The 26,412-nt window shown below is 34.8% G+C and overlaps 1 protein-coding gene across 2 annotated transcripts; it reads right to left on the bottom strand.

Moving 5' to 3' along the window:
• Nucleotides 1–383: 383 nt before the first annotated feature.
• Nucleotides 384–26,353, bottom strand: LOC144974413 (queuosine 5'-phosphate N-glycosylase/hydrolase-like). 2 transcript variants are annotated; one of them, XM_078917269.1, is made up of 10 exons: nucleotides 26,079–26,353; nucleotides 23,918–24,040; nucleotides 20,937–21,031; nucleotides 18,916–19,054; nucleotides 17,177–17,326; nucleotides 15,630–15,753; nucleotides 14,134–14,248; nucleotides 9,225–9,295; nucleotides 8,324–8,391; nucleotides 384–5,329 (listed from the first exon to the last, which is right to left on the bottom strand). In XM_078917269.1, the coding sequence occupies exons 2-10, from the start codon at nucleotides 24,017–24,019 to the stop codon at nucleotides 5,165–5,167; spliced, it is 1,029 nt and encodes a 342-aa protein (XP_078773395.1). In that variant the 5' UTR covers nucleotides 24,020–24,040; nucleotides 26,079–26,353; the 3' UTR covers nucleotides 384–5,164. The 2 variants fall into 2 exon arrangements, with proteins under 2 accessions (XP_078773395.1, XP_078773396.1); XM_078917270.1 differs by lacking the exon at nucleotides 26,079–26,353 and adding an exon at nucleotides 25,883–26,066.
• Between the last annotated feature and the right edge of the window lie 59 nt (nucleotides 26,354–26,412).

The raw sequence follows: 26,412 nt of genomic DNA, 5'->3' as shown, positions 1-26,412 counted from the left end.
AGACAGAAGGCAATTGGAAAACAGATAAGAGGGGATAGAAGACACAGTAAGTACCTCCCTGTCCACTATGGGAGGTAGGAACCCCACCCAGAAAGTTTAGTGAGAATTACTCATGAACGCAGATGGCGAAAAAAAAAAAAACAATAACAAAGACCCGAGTGACGTCAACTTCGAACTATCTATAGGAGGAATAGAAGACACAGCAAGAGACCCTCTGCCCGCTATGGGAAGTCCAAAAATCCCACCCAGGATGCCGAAAATTAAATTTACAGTTAAAAAAACAAAATATACGTCCATTGTAACACAATATTCAATGAATTTTTCTCCTCATTCTTCTGGACAAAAAGTTAATAAGGAGAAGAAAAAAAGGAACAAAAATGTTAATAATCAAAATATTCAATATTTATTGAAAAATTAAAAATCAATTTATTTGGATAAATCAGTAATAAATAATACATATTAATATTATAATGTCTCTTATCAATATTGCCCTCGTAAGTCCACTGAGCCCGAGCTCAAGTGACACAGTTTAAAATAAATAAAAAAAAAAAAAATAAATAAATAAATAAAATAAAGAAAAATCATTTGCTTTTCGAAATGATTAAACAATTATTATTGAAGGATGATAAAACTCACCTTCTAACAAAATTAAATACAACATAAAACAACCAATGCTCGATATATAAATTCTATCAGAGATAAAGCTTAAGTTGAAAAAATTCATTTCTACTCAGAATAATACTCAGAACTAATAGTCTTCTTTCCTTCTTTTGATTGTTTTTAGGAGTTTTACAGCGCTAATGAAACTTGTAAGTCATTTCGGGCGCCAGTAAATAGGAAGACGATTGGGGGAAAAGTTGTAGATCTGAAGTTAAAATTAAATTATTTTAAGAAAAAGTCAGACAAATTGCTTGTTTTGAATGGTTTTACGGCACTTGCAACACATTAAGGTCATGTCAGCGCCAGTAAAAAGGAAGAAAATGGGATGGTAAAAAGTTCTAGAATTACAATTAAAGTACCCAAGAAAAGGGAAGACAAAGGGGAATTGGTTCAAATAAGAAACAAGTGTAGATTCCAAGAGCACACTATCAAAGTACTTAGTTTGAGATCACCTAAAAGTCTCATCCAGACACAAGCACAGTTCCCCACTAAGAGGAATACACTCAAATATTTTACAAATCATATATAATATAAAGAAAACATAATACAGTGCATAACAAAAAGATGATTTACAAGGAAAAAAATATCATCTCCCAAAACTATAACTATACATTCGACTGTTTCCCTCCCAGCCAATGACTCCGGCCAGGGTCAGGGCAAAACTGAGTAATCTCAGTCCAGACAAAGACAGAAAGCTATTGGAACCCCACCCAGAAGTAAACAAAGGGGAAAATAAGAAACAAAGGATTCCAAGACAAATCCATCAATGTGCCTATTTGGACATTACCTAAAAGTCCCATCCAAGTACAAGCAAATAAATCGCTCTATAAGGGTACACTCAAATGTTTACAAAGCACTATAATATATTCAAATCTTTAAATTATAATAGCACATAACAAAACCGAGAGATGATTCACAAGTAAAAAGAAGTATCATCTCTCAAAAAAACAAACAAAAAAAATAATTTTAAAAAGCTACAATAATTTTACTGCCTCCCTCTCAGCTAAGGACCCCAGCTGCAATTGAAAAAAAAAAATCTCAATCCAGACTGAAACAGGAAAGAGAAAACAAGTCTAGGGGGAATAGAAGACATAGCAAGACCTCTCAGCCCACCATGGGAGGTCAGAATAGTATCTTTACCATTATATGATTAAGTCTGGTCCCGTAAAATGAAATAATACCCCTTCCTCAGTTGCCCTCTATATTACTTGAAATGGAATACAAAAAAAGCAATTGGGGTAATACTTTATCTTTGCAGAAATCACCTGTGTTGCTAAGGTTTCATAAGAATTTAGTGATACTCCTATTTTCCTATATTTTTGGTTAAGATAAACGATACTTTTGTTAACGATAACTTGCATTCAACGACAGCTAAGCTACTACTTTTCTGTCCATGCATAGATGCAAATATAGTAATAAAACTAATCTCATTCAATAATTTAAATGACTTAATTATGAAATAGAGGGGATCTCCATTCATCAGTTGGTAGAGCACTCACTTCCCACGCATAGGGACCAAGATTGATACTGAGTGCAGTGGAAGATTTTATTTCTGACCCACTCCTCCCACTGTGTCCACTCAGCAGTGATTGGGTAGCTAGATCTGTTAGATCTGACAGAAAGTACTTTATGGTAGACTAGCGTACCAACCAAAGGGAAGCACGATATTATTACTGTCTCAGATTATAGAAACCGGGATAAATTCCATGGCTCCATAAAACCCATTAAAACTGTTTATCCTGATTTCTGCAGCGATAAATAGATACAAACAATGCTTACTACCTTTTGGACTGGGTCATAAATCAAAGTATTGTTTATCCATCCAAATTAAAATGCAACAAAAAGATATAAGGAATGTTTCTTTTTATCGTTTTTAAGGGTTTTACAGCGCTTGCAACACATTTAGGTCATATCAGCGCCAGAAAAAAGGAAGAAAATGGGATAGTAAAAAGTTCTAGAATTACAATAAAAGCACCCAAGAGAGAGGGCCAGGACAAAAACAAGTAATCTCATTCCCAGACAAAGACAGATAGCATGTTGAAAAACAGATATAAAGGGATAGAAGACACAGTAAAAGCCTCCCTGCCCACTATGGGAGACCAGGAACCCCACCGAGATATAAGGAATGACACATATAACAATACTACTTATTACATTACATTCAGACTCGATGAAGACTAGAGCATAAATAAAGCATTTACTCGTACAATCATAGGATAATCTTAACAGCCCCTTCAACATTGGACTTGACTCATAGATGTGAGGACATTTTCTCATTAGTTCAAAAAATAAATAATAATGTGAAGTTGAATGTAAGCTTCAATTTAATTACAAAAACAGATCAAATGAGTGTTTCGGGTTTCCCCTTTATCAACAAAACAGGATGATTGAAACACCACAGATGAATGAGATGATTCATCTTAACTACGCCACTACCACATCATCTCATTCATCTGTGGTGTTTCAATCATCCTGTTTTGTTGACAAAGGGGAAACCCGAAACATTCATTTGATCTGTTTTTGTAATTAAATTGAATCTTACATTCAACTTCACATTATTATTTATTTCTTCGAGCTTCGAGCAGCAACATTTACACTACTTAGTTCAAAAAAGAAAAAAAAAAGAGTCCTTATGGGCCATCAGACCCCATAGCCGCACAATTACACACTTATGAATATGAAATTCCACAGGATTTGTAGGGAAAGACATTGCATGCTGAGTGTGTAATCAACAATACGACATGCTGGCTTTGTCTTCTTATTACAGCACACACAAAAAAATAGAACCTTATTCTGTCTATGAATTAAACGAGACACATTAAATAGTCTCCCTCATTATAACGAGACCTTACAAAAAATCCATGGCGTTTATCCCCCTCACATTTTTGATAATATACTCCACACGAAAATGTCACAAACAGGCCTGGTCCTAACTTGTATGAGACATCCTTGATGGACTGTTTGCTGTTTGTTTGTTTTTAAGGGTTTTACGGTGCTTGCAACACATTTAGATCATATCAGCGCCAGTAAGAAAAAGGGAGTCAAAAAGTTCTCCGGCCAGGGTCAGGACAAAACTAAGGGTTTTACGGTGATTGCGACACATTTAGATCATATCAGCGCCAGTAAGAAAAAGGGAGTCAAAAAGTTCTCCGGCCAGGGTTCAGGACAAAACTAAGTAATCTCATTCCAAGACAAAGACAGAAAGTATGTTGAAAACAGATATAAGGGGATAGATAGAAGACACAGCAAGTGCCTTTTCTGCTCACTGTGGGAGGTCAGGAACCCCACCAAGAAGTCTGTGAAGAGAACTGAGTGAAACACTGAGCGACTGATGACAAACTGATTTTGAAATTCTATGGCACGAGATCAAAGGTATGAATGAATACAATCCACAACATTTTTGAAAAAATTTGTAAAACACGGAGTACATCTATCGTTCCACGCAATGACACTTCCTTCATGGTCTGGTCAACTTAAATAGCGATATATAACAATTATTTCTTTAAAAATTCAGCACAACCCTCCCTATGGCATCTCCCCCGGAATTAGTTGAAGGAATATAAATGATCCATTAAAAAATTATAACAAGTCAACAGAAATCACATATGACGTTTAAGTAAGAAAATGTTAATAATGTTGTACTTAAAAAGAAAAAAAAAAAAAAGAAAAATTCTGTGGGAATATGGGAGCCGGATTGCACAGGTTGCAATCCAACACCTTATCCACTTGTATTTAAAAAACAAACTTTTGGGACAAACTGGAATAAAAATAAACCGGATCTCAAAAATAGCAACAATCCACCTTGAAAGCTGATGAAAGCTGAGTCAACTAAAACAAGCCGTTAACACATTTGACTGCGCCTTTTTATCTTTGGTATTAAAGAAAAAACTTTGATTAGATATCAACAATGCCCTTAAAAAGTAATACTGACATGAGTTAAAGAGAAAAAAAATAAAATAAAATAAAACCACTATGTAATTATCCCCACCCCTACCCTTGTCAATTTGGAATTATGACCAGGTCAATTAGATGCAAAAAAAAATTCAGTTTAATTTCAAAATGATATCTTAAATTCAAAAATTGAAATGCAACATTTATTCTTGCCAATCCAAAGATACTATTCATTGTTTTTTGTCTTTTTTTCTCTTCAAAGTTCATCATCATCTTTTTCAATTAAACGATTGACAGAAAGGCTAAGTCTTACAGTTGACGTGATTTCATTAAAAAAAATAAATAAATAAAAAATAAATTTAAAAAAAAAAAAAGGAAAAAAAGAAAGAGAGAGATGCGTTTAGTCATAATTAATCAAACTCAATGTTCAGCACCTTCTCCATCCTGGCATAATGTCAGATTGAAGCAAGGGATAAATCGAGTCCTCGAATATTCAAGAATTCGCAAATTACTTTTTGTTTGATTGTTGAAAAGCATTTTCTGTTGAAGCAGCTCGGATAAGATAAAATAGTCACTAGTTTCATAAAATATAATTGGAATAAATAAATGCATATCAATAATAAATGCTTCTACACTTGTGGAATGGTATGCTTTCCATGTCTTTGGCCATTTGCCGCCTGGTATCCCATAGGTAGTGGTCTATCAGGATTGCATTCACATCGTACATTCTATCCAGGTTGTCCCTCTTCAGCAGTTTCAAGATCTCATCCCGTATTAACTTATAGAGAGAAAGTTAAACATATTTTCAAATTAATTCATATATTTACTAAACCGGAAACAGTGAAAAGCAATTTTTTTTTAAATGTAGAGAATAAGCTTCACAAGTGAATATTTTGAATTAAAAGTAAATGGCAAAAAGGAATCATTAAACAACTGAAATCAAAATAAATAAAACTGATAATAATATAAGACACTATATTTATAATATGGTTATCTGCTGTCCCAGCAAATATATCGTATGTATGTATGTATGTATGTATGTATGTATGTATGTATGTATGTATGTATGTATGTATGTATGTATGTATGTATATGTGTATGTATGTATGCATGTATGTATGTATGTATGTATGTATGTATGTATGTATGTATGTATGTATGTATGTATGTATGTATGTATGTTGTATGTATGTATGTGTGTATGTACGCTATCTGTTTGTATACATGTGTAGAAACAATGTCTTGCTGTATGTTCGTGTATGTGCTGTGTCTTTTGTAAATAGTGATTTTATACATGACCTACTGAGATTGTTTATGCTGTGTCTGTCTTTTAATAGTTGACTTAACATGAACATATGAGCATTGTTACTATGAATTCCTTTATTATTAATGATTATTATTATTATTATTATTATTATTATTATTATTATTATTATTATTATTATTATTATATTGATTTCCTGAAAAAGCCGCCCATTGGAGATCAATTAAATCCTGGTTATGAGTGTAGAAATAACAATTGCTTGCCACCCTTGAAATCCATGCTACTTGTGTGGCTATGTGGTCTATTGATAAGACACTTGCTTTCGGATCAGAAGGTTCTGGGTCTGAGTCCCGAGCTGCGCATATTTGAGTCCTTGGAAAAGGCTCTTTACTCGACTTTCATTCTCTCACCGTACTCGGGTATTTAATGAGTACCTAGCCATTAATGTCTCTTTCCAAACTTTTTTTTGAAAATATCGCCTAACAGGTGTCATGTCTCATCCTATATGTCAAGTATTGCAGTTGGATTGAGACCCCTTGTAAAGCGCAGTGAACAAGTTTAGTGGATATTGCGCTATATAAAAGTTCAGTTTTTTTTTCTTTGTTCTATCATAAAGTAACTGTCTGTGATCGAAAGTGGACATGTGGTGATCTCTGAAAAATATTATGTCGGTATCCGATTTGAACTCTACTAATAAGTCACTGTTCCCCCCCACATCACCATGAGAGCGATAATACAGATGGATGAAACAATTCTATTTCCTCTCATGTTATATTGTTTTGTTTAAAATGTAACGCTTTCTGATTTTACTATTTGACAACACTTTTGTTTTTAAGGGTTTTACGCTCACAACACATAAGGTCATATCAGCCCCAGTAAAAAGGAAGAAAACGTGATAGTAATAAGCTCTAGAATTACATTTAAAGCACATAAGGAAAGGTAAGACAAAGGGGAATTGGTTCAAATAGGAAACAGATGTCCATTCCAAGAGCACACTATCAAAGTACTTAGTTTGAGATCACCTTAAAGTCTCATCCAGACACAAGCACAGATCCCACTACGAGGAACACACTCAAATGTTTACAAATCATATGTAAAAATGAAAAGAGTAACAGTACATAACAGAGAGATGATTTACAAGGAAAAAAATATCATCTCCCAAAACTATAACTATACATTCGACTGTTTCCCTCCCAGCCAAGGACTCCGACCAAAGTCAGGACAAAACCAAGCAATCTCATTCCAAGACAAAGACAGAAAGCAATTGGAAAACAGATAAGAGGGGATAGAAGACACAGCAAGTACCTCCCTGTCCGCTATGGGAGGTAGGAACCCCACCCAGTGGCAACACTTTAACAGATAACGAGTCAGGCAACACTCCTTCATCCCCAGTAAATGTGCGGCGATGTGGTCTTGTGGTATGACACTCGCTTTCTGATTGGAAGGTCCAGGGTTCGAGCCTCACGCTCGGCGCATAGTTGAGTCCTTGGAGAAGGCTCTTTACTCACATTCTCTCACCGTACTCAGGTGTAAAATGAGTACCTGGCCATTAACAGTATTGTCTGTGTACGAAAAATTGTAATATTGCCTAACACATGTCCCGTCCTACATGTTAAATGTTGCTGTTGACCAGGGACCCTTTGTAACGCGCTTTGAGCACAAGTAGTGGATATTGCGTTATTTAAAGCTCAATTAAAAAAAAAAAAAAAATTAATTTAAATAAGAAATCAATGCAAAGCGCTTGCAGATATAAACTATGTATAACACAACTGTTCATGCATTTGAATGTACTCTGAAGGGGCCAAGATATCCCAAACCAAATTATGACTCAAGAGGAAATAACTGACACAATGTCATTCAGGCAATTTGTCCATTGCTTACCTCCCTTATATTAACTCTTTGAATGGAAATACAGTGCAAGCTGCTTAATTGGAACTGCAAGGTTACACATAAATCATTTCAATAAAGCAGTGCATTGGAGCGACATAATCAGGTATCTACACACGTTCATATCCGTTACATTAGTTAAATGGTAATACAGAGAATCTTTTCTTTTGCATGTTCATAATTTCGTCTTCCATATATCACAACATTTAGTATCGCATATAAGTAGTCATGATAAGGGATAAAGGAACATGCGATAATAATTGTTATAATCACTCTGTTGAAATATGGGATTTAACACTATATTGTTAAGTAAAAAATATGTGTATACACCCATACTAATTATCGCTGATATTGTGTATAAAACAGAGGCCATTATCTACCCAAAGTGCAAAAAGTTTGAATACAAATTGTGTTACATGCACACACACACAAAAAAAAAAAAAAAAAAAAAAAAAAAAAAAAAAAATTTAAAAATGACTTCGAAAAATGAAAAATAATGATCAGGAGAACAAGAAAGTCAACATCTGCCCCCTTCCCCCTTACCCTAACAAAAGTCAAGATAGACTAGGAGTAAATGTTGTATATGTGTGCGTGTCTATGAATTGAGCCATTCATATTTACCTCACAAGCCCAAATACTGGCACCTCTGATCTCCACCTCCTGCCTGTCTCCGCTTTGAAACAGAAAGTCTGAAAATAGAACCATTAAAAGGATTGCGGCATTAAGGTCTCATTTCTGACCCTCTGTTTGGAACGCCTTACCAAAGAGCATTCGTGAAAAAGAATCTTTGTCTATTTTTAAAGTTCGCTTAAAACATATCTGTTTCATCTTTAGTAGATGCAAGATAGGTCTGCTGTCTAGTTTGTGTTGTGTGTGTGTGTGTGTGTGTGTGTGTGTGTGTGTATGCTTGTGTGTGTGAATGAGTATGTTTCAGCCAAAGTAATTTGTAATTTAAGCGCTTAGAGTCTGGTGTCTCGGAGTTATAGCGCTTTATAAGTTTTCAGCATTATTACTACTATTATTATTATAAGGTATAACATTTATTTTATTATTGAAAATCTAATCTTAACCAATAACAAATCATTATTTTTGATGTTTGAACCAGGTTAAGTTTCATGTCAGCATACGCCATAATTGTTTTGTCATATACTTTGATACTTTTATTGTATAACACTGATAAAAAAAGTCTGATCTAAAATTTATCTTATATACATACTGAACCAGATGGCTCTTTTGCTCTTAATATTACTAAAATAAAACCAACATTAAGCTTAATTTTATTAAAAATGAGAGCAGATAAGTACTTTAGTTTTATGCAGTTCAAATAAAATAAGTGACCTGACCAAGTCGTCATCATCATCAAAACACACTAATTATATTGAGAGTTAAAAACCAACAAACCTGTTTTTAAAAGGTCAAGAATCAAATGACAATTTTGTAAGAGCAAATTGCTATAAATCTGTTTGCTATAATTTTAAGATCAAATCTTATACATACAGTGTTCATAACAAAATCATATCACCTTTGCTGAGCAAATTCATTAGATCCTCAGAATAACACAAAGCTCCAAAGAAAACCAAGGCTTGAGGTATTCTGTATTTAAAAAACAAACAAAAGTTTCTGACGACACATCATGACATACTAATCTGATAATCGTACAGGAGACAGATACACAGAGATGGTTCATGAGAGTTATAGCCGTCCACATAACACATCATGACATACTAATCTGATAATCGTACAGGAGACAGATACACAGAGATGGTTCATGAGAGTTATAGCCGTCCACATAACACATCATGACATACTAATCTGATAATCGTACAGGAGACAGATACACAGAGATGGTTCATGAGAGTTATAGCCGTCCACATAACACATCATGACATACTAATCTGATAATCGTACAGGAGACAGATACACAGAGATGGTTCATGAGAGTTATAGCCGTCCACATAACACATCATGACATACTAATCTGATAATCGTACAGGAGACAGATACACAGAGATGGTTCATGAGAGTTATAGCCGTCACATAACACATCATGACATACTAATCTGATAATCGTACAGGAGACAGATACACAGAGATGGTTCATGAGAGTTATAGCCGTCCACATAACACATCATGACATACTAATCTGATAATCGTACAGGAGACAGATACACAGAGATGGTTCATGAGAGTTATAGCCGTCCACATAACACATCATGACATACTAATCTGATAATCGTACAGGAGACAGATACACAGAGATGGTTCATGAGAGTTATAGCCGTCCACATAACACATCATGACATACTAATCTGATAATCGTACAGGAGACAGATACACAGAGATGGTTCATGAGAGTTATAGCCGTCCACATAACACATCATGACATACTAATCTGATAATCGTACAGGAGACAGATACACAGAGATGGTTCATGAGAGTTATAGCCGTCCACATAACACATCATGACATACTAATCTGATAATCGTACAGGAGACAGATACACAGAGATGGTTCATGAGAGTTATAGCCGTCCACATAACACATCATGACATACTAATCTGATAATCATACAGGAGACAGATACACAGAGATGGTTCATGAGAGTTATAGCCGTCCACATAACACATCATGACATACTAATCTGATAATCGTACAGGAGACAGATACACAGAGATGGTTCATGAGAGTTATAGCCGTCCACATAATGGCACGTCTAAAAATAACTTTGCACGTATCTATCACCGGAGACAGCTACACAGTTCTCTTCTTGTTTTGGTTTGGTTTGCCTTACGCTTCAAATTGGTTTCAGTATCTTATAATAATTTAGAGTACATTTATTGAATCGATTATTTTGTTGTTTGGTATTTCAATTTTTTTTTTCTCTTTAACAGTATGGAATCAAATCCTGCTGTTACTGATGAGGAAAAACAACCTAAAAAGAGGAAAACAATATAAAGTCAGTTGTATTAAGCGATAGATTGCAAGCATGCAGTAAAAAATCGACCTTATCTTTTATTTTTTTAGATTTCCTCTTGACGAAGAAAGGTGAGCTGATGCAAAGATAGTTCAAGATAGATAACATTTTACATACTATAATTCGTTCATACGGTTCTGTATTGTTTTATAAAGAACTCTCCCTTTTCCTGTATGCCTGAACTCAGGATCCCAACTAACAACATTCAATTTTATTCTTAAACAAACCACTTCTAAGACAAAAGTACAGCTTGGTGACACTAGACACACCATTAGGATAACTTGATGGACCTTTCAAACATCCTTTCTCTTTGCTGTTTTGCATTATATTTATATTACAGACATTAATCAAATCAATGTCTTCTTCTTTTCATTCTTATAACCTGAATTATGTTGATTGGGATCCAAAACTAATTTTTTTTCAAAGCTAAAACAAATCATAATGTCAACTACTCTGCATGCATTAAGTATTGTACAGTATGACATATTAGGTTAGATAATTGTGACCCATTGTCTCAAAACGGTATTATGTCGGAATGAGCCACATGCTTAAAAGCTGAATTTAATGTTAACATTAGTCAAAAATATAAATCGTTGGCATTCGCACCCTATAATATGGTATCCATTCTCCTCAATAAATCATACAAACTCAACACAAGTCTGATATTTCTGGCTATAAATTCAATTTTCAACATTTTAACCAACCCGACTTAATACCGTTCGAGGCGAAGGGTCACAATTTAGAAATGACAGAAACAAGAGACCATGAACCCCCCACCAATTGTTTGTCTAGTGAAGTCAACTAGCCTAGAGGAAATAATTCATCTTGACAATGTTGTCTCCTTTATCTTGGGTTATATTGTTCACAAAATATGTAAATCTATATTATATGTATTGACTGCATAAAAATTTAGTATTTAAAAAGCAATCTAACATGAAGCAACAACATTAGCAATGTATCCTTATCAAGACTTATGATGGATGTCAAAGAAGAGGCTAAGTGAAATTCACTCAAAACTGGTTGAGACCATTGTTCCAAACACATATTCGGGAAATTTTTATTAGCAACGAAATTACTCCACCTTTCTCAATCAGGTGAGTTCAAATCCTACTCCTGTAATTGTAAACTTCCACGTATCATCATTATTCATCACACTTTGACTAAGCTTGGATTGAAAAATAATGCCCTCAAAAAAAATGTACAGAAGAGTCATTCGAAAGATGGCAAAATTATAGCACAACTGAATATGACAGCCATGCATCACTCAACTGACAACACAGAAAAATATATAAGTCTGTATAATAAACTTTTAAAATGATTCTAAGGTGTCCAAACTCTCTCTTTCATCATTTATTTACTTTCTCCGAAATCAGTCTCAGGCGGTCTTCCGTCTTGTTATCAATTTCTCTCTCGCTTTTTTTCTTTTAATGAATATTTCTTCTATTTTGATCATAGACATGAAAAATGTGTTATCTATAGGGTTAAAGGAAAATATGTGTGATAATTTGTTTCCCCAATATTATATTTACAAGTTGTCGATGAAAAGCAATACAAAACCTCTTCTCATAACTCTTGTAAACAGAATCCGTAGCAACGAGTGTGATACGCGCAAACTTGGTTCGCCTCGCCTTTAAGCTGGTTGGTGCTTTATGTTTACACTGCACTTTGTAAAATGAGAAGCAACGAATCACCTCTGTATATCTATCTCCGATCATACCCAATTTATTTTGTTGTGATATTATTTAGTTCACACTATCAGGTACTAATCTACTAATTTTTAAAGCTTGACAGCAAATTTTTGATGGCACTGAAATGATACATTTCCCTCCCCTTCCTATCCTTTTAAAAGCTAAGATTATTTTTTAAGGGTTTTACAGTGCTTGCAACACATTTAGGTCATATCAGCACCAGCAAAAAGAAGAAAAATGGAATAGTAAAAAAATTCTAGAAATACAATTAAAGCATCCAATAAAAAGTAAAACAAAGGGAAATTGGTTCAAATAGGGGAGAGATGTAGATTCCAAGAGCATACCATCTATGCACTAAGTTTGAGATCACCTAAAAGTCTCATCCAAGCACCAGCACTGGATTCCACTAAGAGGATTACACTTAAATGTTAACAAAATATGTTCAAAACAAAAATATAACGATAAGTACATAGCAGAGATATGATTTATAAGGGGAAAAAAATATCCCCTCCCAAAACTAAAACTAAACATTTTACTGTTTCCCTCTCAGCCAAGGACTCTGGCAAGGGCCAGAACAAAACCAAGCAATCTCATTCCAAGACAAAGACAGAATGCAGGGGGATAAAAGATACAGCAGGTGACCTCCTGCCCACCACGGGAAGTCAAAAGACCCCACACACTTTTGAAAAACTAAGAGAAAAAAAAGGGAGGTATAAATGTCTAAATACAAAGACAAAGTGGAAATATTTAACAAGATAAAAGGAACTATTCGAGACATAAACTAATCAGCAGAAATTATGTGGAGCTTTAAGCTACATATGTCGGATTTTCCTTTACTTTATTTTTGGGTTCAATATTGCCAGATAATGATTAGGTTCTATAAATGTTTGGTGTCATAAAAATAATATGAAACACAAGAAAGACCATAACGCTATATATTTTGATTTGGACAACTTTGATTGATTTGATGACAGAAAATTAACCGGTTTTGGTACCTATTCATAACTCCTTGGCTACTATTATTGAGTTGCCTCCCTTACACCACCAAAAAACAAACAAACTGAAAGGCTATGCTTTGCACCAAAAAAAAAATGACATGGCATATGGATTGGGGGTGTGAAGTGGCCGAGTGGTGACGACATTGTACTGTGACCTGGAAGGGCTACTATTATTGAGTTGCCTCCCTTACACCACCAAAAAACAAACAAACTGAAAGGACTATGCTTTGCACCCAAAAAAATGACATGGCATATGGATTGGGGGTGTGAAGTGGCCGAGTGGTGACGACATTGTACTGTGACCTGGAAGGGTAAGAAGCATTTTTTTTTGCTAATGTCCATCAGTGCTGATGGTGGCAAAAAAGAGGAAAATATTGAACGATTGCCTTCAAGCCCCATTTTTACTGCACTAAACCCCAATTTTAGGGCAACTGATACGAAAAACTATCATTGATACTCTAGCCAACTTCTGGTAAGTGGAAAACTGCACCTAGTTGTTCCACCACACATCAAGTCTCTCACTGCCAGTACATTGATTGGGGTACATGTATTTTTTTAAAAGGAGGAAACTAATCCGGACTCCAAAATCTCAGATTTCTGCAGATCCAAGGAAAGCCATCAGCACTGGTCCATATAACACTATAGAATCAGGGGTAACTTTGACTCTAAGGGCCTTATAGCTCTAAAAGACTACTTTTTCTTTCAATTTTTAAAGTTTTCTGAAAGTATTGGAACATGAAGAGGAAGAGTCTAAAATAAAACATCTCCTACCTGTAATCAGCAAACATGGTGATAGAATCGACGTCTTCAAACTGGCCCAAGCCCTGACCTTCACAACAGCCCCAGATGTCTCCTATCAATATCTGGGCACGTTTGTAGATACCAACTGATAGCCGTGATAGCCAGTGTTAAAATGTAAAAAAAATAAATATATATATACAATCAAAGAAGCTGAGAGAAAATAAACTTAAAAAGCTACATCTCACATCAAGGTTATAGTATCATTCACCAGTGATTTTTTTGTTTGTTGCTTTAGGTCTCTTCCAACACAATTGAGGTTATATGAGAGACCGCTGAAACAAAAAAACAAGCAATCTAACAAAAATAGTACAAATGTCAATCAAAATCATAACCTAAAGATATCATAAGCTAAATTATAAATAACCAAGAACAAACAGGCAGAAGATTTACAGAAAAAAAAAATATCCACTGTCAAAAATACAATCACAAACCAAAGAAGCAGGATAGGCTAGTAAAGAGAAGAAGAAACGACATCACTATCGGATCGTACACCCATGCGAACATCATAGGTATATGATTCAAGGGTGATACTCCCATCCAACCACCCGCATTCACCAGTGAGAATATTTTAACAAATACAAGGATTTTCCACATTTTTCAATCTTATTACGTGTTTTCATTTCTGAAAGCCCAACTGGGTTGTTCATATACATAATATATACGGGGTGTCCATTAAGTCTTTCCCTGATTTCAAAGGCTTATCATTCTAAAACCAAAACAGATATTTGTATTTGGTATTCACCATCTTCCTGGGAAAAGTCATAAATTTATGCATGACCAAAGTTAGCACAATAAACATTTCTCTCATTTCTCTCTCCTCCTATTTCAGAATAGCAACAGGATCACAAAAATCTCTTTGTGTCATGTGACTTTATGAAACAAAATCACAAAAATAATGCAACAATGTTTCATAGCCCAGTTTAGAAGACTAAATTTTAAGACACACTTTCAGTAGAGACGGTACTCCTCCACATTGGAGGCAGATGGTTCGCAAATTTATAAATGACATGTTTCCAGACAGATGACTTGGGAGATATGGACTCAACTGTCTGGGAATTGGGTCACCTGACATTTCTCCCTATGACTTTTTCCTATGGGACCACATTAAAAATATTGTTTATCCAGCTCCCACACCAGATGTTGGAATGCTTACCATGAGAAAAAGAGATGTTATTGAAACCATCACGCCACAAAAAGGCTATAAAACACTTGGATAAAACTCAAAAATAGGCTGAATTTGCGTCTAGGTAGCAATGGAAACCATATTGAAATGCATTGAGTGGAGTAAAATGGTAAACAAAATGTAACACATTTATGTATTTATATACCCACAATGAAAGTAAAGTAGTAAAGTAATGGCTGTAAAGTTTTTTTCTGTTAAAGATGTTTTTAAACAGGGAAAGACTTTATGAACACCCAATATTTTATCCTATTAAAAACGTATTACAAAAAATATAATCTCTCACCTTTTCTTCCTGAGAATTCTGCCACATCTCGAAAACTTTCAAAGTTTTCTAGAACGATCCGTAATAATGCTTGAGCATTTTTGTTAGCAGATTTGATAACATTGGAAAAACTACCAGCAAAATCCTGAGGGAAAGAGACATGGTGGTGAAATTAAGGAAATATTTAAAAAAACAAAAAACCTAACAGACTTTATTGCTGGATGATTGGTTTAGGAGATGGATTCACAATTGTTTTAGCACATGTAAAAGAGGTATGCTGACGTTTCTTTTGTTTGTCGCTGTGGAGTAAAGATAACCTTAATTATGGCCAAGCATAGAATTAAGACCCTAAAAGGCTGCATATCTCATCCTATGTTTTATATTGAAGCAGTTCCATCATCTGTTTGTTTTTGTTTTTTTTTAACTTGTAAAGTGGTTAGAACATTAGTCCATTCACACTTTTCAATCATCATAAAAAAAAAGGACGAAAGCAAAGAATATATACCACTTTCTCATCTGATCCATTGCAGTGAGTCTATCTTAAGACTATAAGAAACTGTAGAGTAATGGAAATGAATTAAAAATTAAACAAGTTGAAATTTTGCAAACACTTTGTACAGAATGCTAGATTGCGGCTTTGAAAAGAAATAAAAATAATCCCTAACAGGTCACATGTCTCCTTCCATATGTTAAGTTTTGCTATCTGTAGCCTTGGCACCCCTTGTAAAACGCTTCGAGCACATTAAGTGGATGTTGTGATAAATAAAAACTTGAGATGGGTCATCACAATATTTCTGGACTCTTCTTTTTCAGTGGTGGATCCTTGTTGGTCATAGCCTCTCAAACAGCCGGAAGGAACTCCTTTCTGATTATCAACTGCACCATGCTTCCAGCCTGTGGTTGTTCACCCCATCCAATTTGCTAACTCTTTTGAGACCACCCTCTACTTGGCTTCCATCTGCTTCATTTGCCCTCGGAGACACCCTCCATGCAAAGCTTTTCCTTTAACCATGTCTTTTGAAGTGGCCAAAGTAAAAAGTTGAGCGTTTATATAGTGCAAGATCCACTAAACATACTCAAAGCCCTTTACAAATTGCCCCTATCCAACAGCAACACATAACATGCAGGAAGAGACATGTCGCCTGTTAGGCAATATTACAATTTTTTTCTGTCAGAAACAACACTGTTAACAGCCAGGTACTCGTTAGACACCCGAGAATGGTAGGAGAATGTGAGTAAATAACATTTTTCCAAGGACTCAGCTATATGCGAATCAGAGTTGCACTCGAACCTAGGACCTTCCAATCCAAAGGAGAGTGTCATTCATACCACTAGACCACATAGTTGTATAATTCATTCATCAGTATGGCAGCTTAAAAAATTAAAAGTTTAGGAACAGAGAAAAATTACAAAATAGCACCTCCAAATTCATGAATCATTTAAGAAATTGCTCATGAAATAACTAAGTCCAGCATATTAACAAAAAAACCACCCCCCCCCCCTGCTAAAAATCCCCCCAAAAAACAGAATATTTACTGACAAAAAAAGAATCTGATAATTGAACCAACCTTCATTAAGACTTTACCAGCATCATTCAGTACTCTTGTCCTCTCCTCAATCAAAGGCATTTCAACATTTGTATCAGACCTTAAAATGTGTCTGATCTTGTCCTCGCTGACACAAGCATAAAATGATGGAGTGGTCACTGGGATACCCTCCTGTGAACATGACAGCAGAGCTCTTTATATATATATATATATATATATATATATATATATATATATATATATATATATATATTATAAAAAATATATACTTGCATATACATTCAGATTGCACATGAAATTTGGAGGGGGCAGCATGGCTCAGCCATACAGTCATTGCTTCTTACCCGAAAGGTAACGAGTTCGATCGCCCGCCACTGCGCTGTGTGGCCTTGAGCAAGTCACCTCGCCCTAGCTCAATTTGCGGCGCTGCACTGCGGCTGACGCCTAGGTTATTCCAGCCTTCCCTTGGAATAGACCCTAGAGACAAATTTCCCCTACGGGATGAATAAAGGAAATTCTAATTTTAATTTCTAATTCTAATAATATAAAGATAAATATTAACACATGATAAATAAAGAGCTCCATGCATGAAACATGTACACGACAAATAATATTAATTTCTTCATTAGGTGGCTGATGCCTTTGTTTTGAAAAATTACTTTACCCTTGGACCATTATGATTAATTATCATTTATATTATCTGAATATATTAATGTTAAGCTGTTTGAACTAGGTGACTTTTAATAATTATGAACAATATTATACTAAAATATTATGCATTATTCGCTAAGGTGCATCCTGATTGCAATTTCAATATAACAGAAATTCTAGTAAAAAAGTAGTCCTTCAGAGCCAATAATAGGCCCATGAAATCAGAAATGATCCGGTTACTATAGCGTGAAACGGACAATAGCAATTGCTTGCTATCCTTTGGATGGGACGCTGGTCTATCACAAAGTAATTTCCACCAATCTAACAAATCTAGCTACTCAATCTCTGCTGGGTGGACAAGGGGATCAGGAAAAGAAAATCCCAACTTCACCCTGGATTGAACTCAGTCCCTTTGCATGTGAAGCCAGTGCTCTATCAACTGAGCAATTGGGATCCCATCATTTATAGTGGATTATAATTATAACGCACAGGCACTGACGAAAGGGAAAAAAAACCCAACTTGAAATGGCATTTAAGTATACAACAGTTAAAGGATCTAAATTAGCGACAAGTCTAACAATGAAATATTATTTTATAACATTAATTTCTTCCTTGGGTGACTTATGCCTTTGTTTTGAAAAATGACTTACTAACAATGTAATATTATTTTATCAATCAATATTTAAAATTGGCAGAAACTTGAAAAAAAATAACAGCTACTAATCTAGACGTAAAACTGGCAGAAACTTGAAAAAAAAATAACAGCTACTCATCTAGACATAAAATTGGCAGAAACTTGAAAAAAAATAACAGCTACTAATCTAGACATAAAATTGGCAGAAACTTGAAAAAAAAAATAACAGCTACTAATCTAGACATAACATTGGCAGAAACTTGAAAAAAAATAACAGCTACTAATCTAGACACTCTAATCTCTGCAGTCTGTCACACGAGAAAAGTATAAAACGGTAAGGGTTGCCTGAAGCGGTGGTCATAAAATACTAACGAAAGAGTGAAAATGGAAAGGCTTCGCATGGGAACAAAACAGGATCTGTTTTGTTCCCATACGTAGCCTTTCCATTTTCACTCACACGAGAAAACCAACTCACATCAAGGGCTCTGTTTAAAGCAGCACACAAAGCCCAATATCCTGTATGCAATTTCCCCCGATACATAACTCCAAATTTACCACTGGGTTCTTCGCTTGCTGACCAGAAGGAAAAGTTCAAAACAGCGGAGACAAATACCCTGTAAATGCACCAAATGAAATATAAAGATGCATTGTGGAAGATAATAATCTGATGTTTTAAATCTGCGGACAAAGATTTTGAGATGTTTTGAAGTCACAAACTTGGAACATTTAAGAAAATCAGGAAAGGTAAGACGATAAACCTAATTAAAAGAGAGACCATAAAAGCAACAAAGAGAAAGTACATCTGTACCTGAGACAAAAATCAACACCTCACTTTAATCTTCGTCCAAATTGAAAAAAATATATATGCATATATTACTACTAATAATATCAAACATTTACATAAAATACATTCAAAGATGTTGGTAAAATACATTCATGATTAAAATATGACAAAGGACATGTTAACTGGAGATGATTTATATGGAAAAAAAACCCCCAACCTATTCACTCTTCAGACAGAGTAAGTATATATCTTCCTGTAATGCAACAGGATTTAATCCTTCAGAGCCAGTAGGCCCATGCTTGCTACCCTCTGGATAGGATGCTAATCTATCGCAAAGAGCTACCCAATCACTGCTGGGTTCAGAAAAGAAGCTTAGACTTCTCATTGTGTCTATCTTGGTCCTTTTTCATGTGAAGTGAGTGCTCTACTAATTGAGCTATTACTAACGAAAGAGTGAAAATGGAAAGGCTTCGTATGGGAACAAAACAGACAATGGATGTTTCGGGTACAAACCCTTTGTCAGCACAACAATACACAAATAAACGTGGAAAACAAATAAAATATAATGAAAAATAACTTGTATCGTCTGTACTCAATGGTGGTTGCAGTATGAATGAAATGTTAGCGTGGCGTGGGTAGAGGATAGGGTGCCCCAGGGGGTGATCTAATTGATAAGAAAAGGTCAGCGTCAGGGAACAGAACTTTCCAGACTGTAATGGAAGATAAAAGACATATTGGTAGTAGTAGTAGTAGTAGTAGTAGTAGTAGTAGTAGTAGTAGAAGTAGAAGTAGTAGTAGTAGTAGTAGTAGTAGTAGTAGTAGTAGTAGTAGTAGTATCATACTGCAACCACCATTGAGTACAGACGATACAAGTTATTTTTCATTATATTTTATTTGTTTTCCACGTTTATTTGTGTATTGTTGTGCTGACAAAGGGTTTGTACCCGAAACGTCCATTGTCTGTTTTGTTCCCATACGAAGCCTTTCCATTTTCACTCTTTCGTTAGTATTTTACGATCACCGGCTTCAGGCAGTCCTTACCGTTTTCTAATTGAGTTATTGGAACCCCCAACCTGATTTAATGCTTATGGTAAGGTCTTTGCTTCGTACACAAAAGGCATTAAGTTAAGACTCATTGCCATTTTGTGTAGCCTTGAACAAGTTTCCTCACCCTAGCCCAATTTGCGGCGCTGCACTACTGCTGATGTCTGGCTATGTCATCTAGTGGTATGACACTCACTTTCCTCTGGGAAGGTCATGGGTTCAAGCCTCGCTCGGCGCATAGTTGAGTCCTTGGAGAAGGCTCTTTACGCACATTCTCTCACATTACTCAAGTGTAAAATGAGTACCTGGCCGTTAACAGTGTTGTATCTGTCCGATAAAAATTGTAATATCGCCTAACAGGCGTCATGTCCCGTCCTAAATGTTAACTGTTGCTGTTGGCCAGGACCCAGTGTAAAGCGTTTTGAGCACGTTAAGTGGATAGTGCACTATATAAAAGCTCAATTGATGTCTAGATTATTCCATAATTACCCTGATTGGAAGACATCCGAAAGACAAATATCCCCTAAGGGATTTATAATGGAGATTTATCTTAATTTCATTTTTCAATTTATAAAAGATGTGCAAATAAATAAAGACTTGAAAGTAATATATCATATATATGGTAGCATGAAACCTTATAAACCTTGGAGTGCAACAAAGATGCTTACCAATTGACAGCATTTTCATCCATGCTCTGAGGATTCAACTCATGTTGTCTCCACATCCTGACAGAGAAAATTCCCGTTTTTATTTTCTCATACAACTGAAACACAATGATAAATTATTGACATTATTCTGAATTGCAAATAGCAAACTCCAACGATGGACATTCTCAATAATAGCCCTAACGAAAAAAGGTACAGTATCCTGGAATGAAATTTAGATGGTAAATTGTATTTAAAAGTCAAAATCAATATAATTATAAAATTTTATTATTTAACATTTCAATCTTCTAAATAAAGCATATCACTCTCACTTGGATATCATATTTTAATAATTTTATTTTTAGACTAAAAATTCAAGTTTCGGCTCTTGTTCATGCCGAAATATTATATTGCGTTGATAGGTTACAATGGTTATTAGTAGCAATATTTTCCAATTAAAAACAAAATTTAGTAGAATGTGAGTATAATTATATGAAGTTCATCTCATAACATTTTTAATCTAAAAAATAGAGCAAATAACTAGTCTGAAATAAGGAACGCAAATTGAGATTTTCTCTAGAATTGGTGCTGCCATTTCAGACATGTCAAATCTGAAAACGAGTAAACATATGCAATAAATGATAAATTTGATTGATTAAATTCTTCATTCCGTATAATCTAATAGATTATACTATATACAGGGCTGCCAATTAAAAAAAAAAAAAACAAAAAAAAACCCCCAAAAAGAAATCCTTCAGAGCCAGTGGACCCATGGAGCTAGAGTTTATCCCAGTTTCAATAGCGTGAAATGGACAATAGCAATTGCTTGCTATCCTTTGGATAAGACGCTGTTTTATCGCAAAGTACTTTCCGCCAAATCTAACAGACTCAGATATCCATTCCATGCTGGGTGGACAGGGGGGTCAGAAAAAATCTCGGCGGCACCTGGGATCGATCTCAGTCCCTTTGCATGTGAAGTGAGTGCTCTACCAACTGAGCTATCAGGACCCCCCCAGGGCTGCCAATACAGGAGGCATAACTTTACTGAACTTTTACGCAAACACATTGACAGACCCCTTTCTCAGTGCTAAACTCCAGTAAAAAGACGTACTAGCTTTTTCTTCTGATTGGAAAATATACTGAGGGTTTAAAACACTGAATTCCGTAATTATACAGAAAATTGGCAACCTTTAATTTATAATCAAATTGAGTTACGTCTACTTTTGAAAATACAAGGTTTAGACGTGGGGCTAAGCATTTGATATTAAAGTAACACTGATTGAGTGGCCACATTTTACGAACAGATTGTCCAAATCTCAAACGATTAACTACAATATCAAATGCTTAGCCCCAAGTCTAAACCTTGTATTATTTTGGGATTTAGCAGATGCTGAATATTACACAAAGCTAAAATGTTGGGAAATATAATGTAATAATGGCACTTTCCAGTTGAAGACACTATACTAATTTTCCTTTATCAAATAACAGATTAAACCCAGTTTCATTCAATTTTCAGCGTCTAGTTTTCCCTGAAACAAAACACCACAGACCACAAAGACAGAGAGCACTCTTCTGTTTATGACAATGAAAAAAAAAACAAAAAACAAGGCATGTTTACCAACTTTTTGTTCTAAAGGCCATGAAACATAGTCTCTGTTCCTTGCAGATAAATGGCAGTTAGACATTAAGACAAGGAAACTGCCTCTTTGATATCTTAAATTGTTATGAATGAGTGTCCCCTAAGACATTTGTCAATCAAATCACATATATATTTCAATATCCACAAGTTTATCTTACATTGTAAAGTGAATTCATTTTTCTTTTGTTTTTTCCTGGTATACTCTTACTAATCTCTAAAAAGGGAAAGAGTTTTTTTTTTTTTTTTGAGTGATAAGAATAATTCTGGGTGACCATAAAAGAACAGCACCCAATGAGGTGACTTGTTTAATGCCAACATTCCGCTGGAGATATGACATAAATCTCTGCATAATTTTTGTTACAAGGCAAAGGCCTACTAATGAAACCCTCAACTCCACACCAACCAAGCATTCAAGATCGAGGCCATGCTTGACTCGGTGAGTCTCAATGAACAACATCATCAAAATAATATTCAGAGAGAAATGATGTGTTTCAATAATGTTTTTAAAGGTAATGTAAAATTACGAAACTAAGACACTTTAAAAATCTTTAGAGTAGCTACAATAAAAAAAAAAGAACTTAAAATACTAATAAACATAAGAGAGTCAATTTGATCTTGAAAGTAAAGTCGATATAAAATTTCAGTTTAAGAACAATCAGTACATTTTTCATCAATTCTGAATGCATTTTGTATGAAATTTAAAAGACTCCAAAAAACTGCTCTCATTATACACTATAAAAATAATCTTATACAAATATGAGCTGAGAAAAATTTGTTCTTTATTTATTTCCAGGGGGTTAGAGCCGTTAGGAAATTAAGAAACCTTTTGAGTGGGGTCACTTGATTTCCCATTTTGAACAAAATGTCACTTGCTGTGTATTCTATCCCCCTATATCTGTTTTCTGAGTTGCTCTGTCTTTGTCTTGAAATTGGATTACTTGGTTTTGTCTTGGCTCTTGTAGGAGTCTTTATTAACTATCCCGTTTTCTTCCTTTTTCCTGGTGCTAAAATGACCTATGTCACAAATGCCATAAAACCCTCAAAAACAAAACAAAACAAACTCTAATAAGATGCATAGAAGAACAAGATTCTTGGCTTGGAATAGACGTTGAATGACTGTGTGAGGGATATACTTCTAAAATCGAACCATAAATTTGATGTTTTAAGCGAATGGATCAAAATAAGATCAGGGCAGACAGGTGTCCAATCAATTTATCCAGGTTGTTCTGGAACACTGATAATTGCATGTGAATCCAGTACATATGAGTTGTTAAGTTAAAAATAAGAGAACCACACTGTTCAAAATTTACCCCCCACCCCACCCCGGTTCCTAGATTTTATTCATTAAAGCTTCATTAATACTTACCAGATTAGAAAGGGTCACCACACCATCGGGCACAATTTTGACATCTTTTGATTGTTCTACAATGAAGCGACCTGCTTCACGCGGTCCCATTACACCTTGCATGGTTGTTCACAATATATAATGCTGGAAATATATTTAAATTCACATATAAATGTAAAAGCGTAGCTTCAAATAAGAATAAAAGATTGTAGAAAAAAAAAAAAATGTTGATGGACATGGAACAACAATCAAGCACTATAAAAACTAAATTCTCTTTATAAAACTACATGTGCATCATCAACTCATGACCAGACAATAACATTTAGAAAGTGGAAAAATAAATTAATAAATTCATCCATGGCCAAGAATCAACCATCATACCCACAAGTAGACAATACAAAACCAGTAATAAGTCCTTCCTGCCGAATCAAAATTATGTTGGAAATATAATGTTTAAATTCATTTTCACATTAAAAAAAAAAAAAAAAAAAAAAAAAAAATATATATATATATATATATAGCTTCATATATAGCTATATATATATAGCTTCAAAGAATAACACAAGTACAAGTACAAACAAAACCTTCAACAAGTAGACTCTGCAAAATATCTGGGTGTTGAAATGATGGGAAATATGAAATGGGGAAGACACATATAAAATATAACCTCAAAGGCAAATAAAATATGCACATTCATTCATAGCAATCTTAAAGGCTGTGCAACAAACACACAAGTGCACTGTTATAGAATACTTGATAGATCTATTTTAGAGTATGCAAAGGTGGTGTGGGACCCCACCTCAACAAGATATAAAAAGTTTGGGAGTTAGTTCAAAGCAGAGCTGTAAAGCGCATTTAACAAATAGCTTGTTACAATCTACTAGCTCATCAAATCTGGTCTCCACAATTGACCTTGACACTCTTAAAACATGAAGAATGAGAGATAAAGCAAAATGGTTCCATAAGATTTTTCACCAAAATAATTAGATTGATTTACTAAAGAAGATAAATGTAGCAACAAGAATAACACGGGACCATAACAACAAATAAATTCCTCAAGCCAGAACCGAATCATAAAAATTCATTCTTTCCCTCTACAATTAAACTTTGGAACAACCTCCCAGACAATATCGATGAATAAACTCCGAAAAGACATTCACACGAATGATTTAATTCAACTAAAAATCTCAGTTATAGTGTCCTACACGAATGATTCAATACAACTCAACATCAATATAACTAAAAATCCCTGTTACTGTGTCCTGTATGTACTTGTGAAAGAAAATGAAATTGTAAACTGTGGATCAATCCTCAAACAATTGATGACGATGATGGTGGATGATGATGATGAAGTTGTTGTATAGTTAGATCTATCTAGTCTGATTCCAGCCTATAGACAGTAACAACTGATTCAATGTTGGTTAATTTTATGTTTTTATAGATATTTTATTAACTTTCCTTATTTCTATGTGCATTTGGAAACATTCCATATTCTGGAATGTGGATAATTGTTTAAAAGAGCGGAGTTTCAAATATGTGTCTGGGGATAACGAATTTTCATTATCCCCAGACAGGTGTCTGGGGATAATGACAGCCAATAATCTATACTCTGTAAACATGAGCCTTCTCAATCTTGATTCCACCAGCACCACCAGAGGACATAGATTCAAACTCTCCAAGGAAAGGTGTTCTCTAAACCTTAGGCAGAACTTTTTCTCAGTTCGGGTAGTCGACAAATGGAACCGCCTGCCTGCAACAGTTGTCGACGCCCCTTCGCCTTCATTGCAGGCATTCATTTCAAGTGCCGTCTTGACGATCATTGTGAAACAGAAAAATACTGTTGTTTGTCGTTTAATTCAGACACCTCACTTCCACTATGTGACATACCCAGTTTTAAGAGACGTGAATTAAATACTTCACGAATGCACAAGAGCAGATAAAATGCTGTAAAAGCCTACATAAATCTGGACTTATATCATATCTCACCCGTGGGTAAGGCCGAGAAATTCACCGCCACACCCACAAGCACAAAAAGCCGACGTGTGTAGCTGTTGTAGGTGATTTTTCTCTAAATAATTGCATTTTATCGTACGGCATACATTAATATGTTAACAATCGTAATTAGAAATATTCTATCCAGTCCAACTTATCACAAACTCACGATTATTTTTTTTTTAATTACCTTTTCCCCCCAAAAATTGTTGATTTTGTTGGTAGCAGACAGATTTTGCGGGCAAAGATGAATCGGATAAAGTAATCGTAATAATTATACGTTCCTTATTGATATCGAAACTAAATACCTTTTCAAAAGAAAAACATAACAAACAAAATTATCAAATTAAATATCTAATTTAACTACAAATAAAGTCGTCTGCATCACCTTTATAAATAATCATTACAGTAAACTATTTATGAATAATTTTAATAGCGTTTACTCAGGTCGCCATTAACTAATATATCAACAGCGAATGTGTAAGTTCGATACCATCAACCGAAAAACGAAAATGAAAGTAACT

The sequence above is a fragment of the Berghia stephanieae genome, chromosome 6 (assembly GCF_034508935.2).
Source record: "Berghia stephanieae isolate SIO BIC M18660-M18661 chromosome 6, UCSD_Bste_1.3, whole genome shotgun sequence".
Taxonomy (NCBI): domain Eukaryota; kingdom Metazoa; phylum Mollusca; class Gastropoda; order Nudibranchia; family Aeolidiidae; genus Berghia; species Berghia stephanieae.
This window is presented reverse-complemented; position numbering and strand designations above follow the sequence as displayed.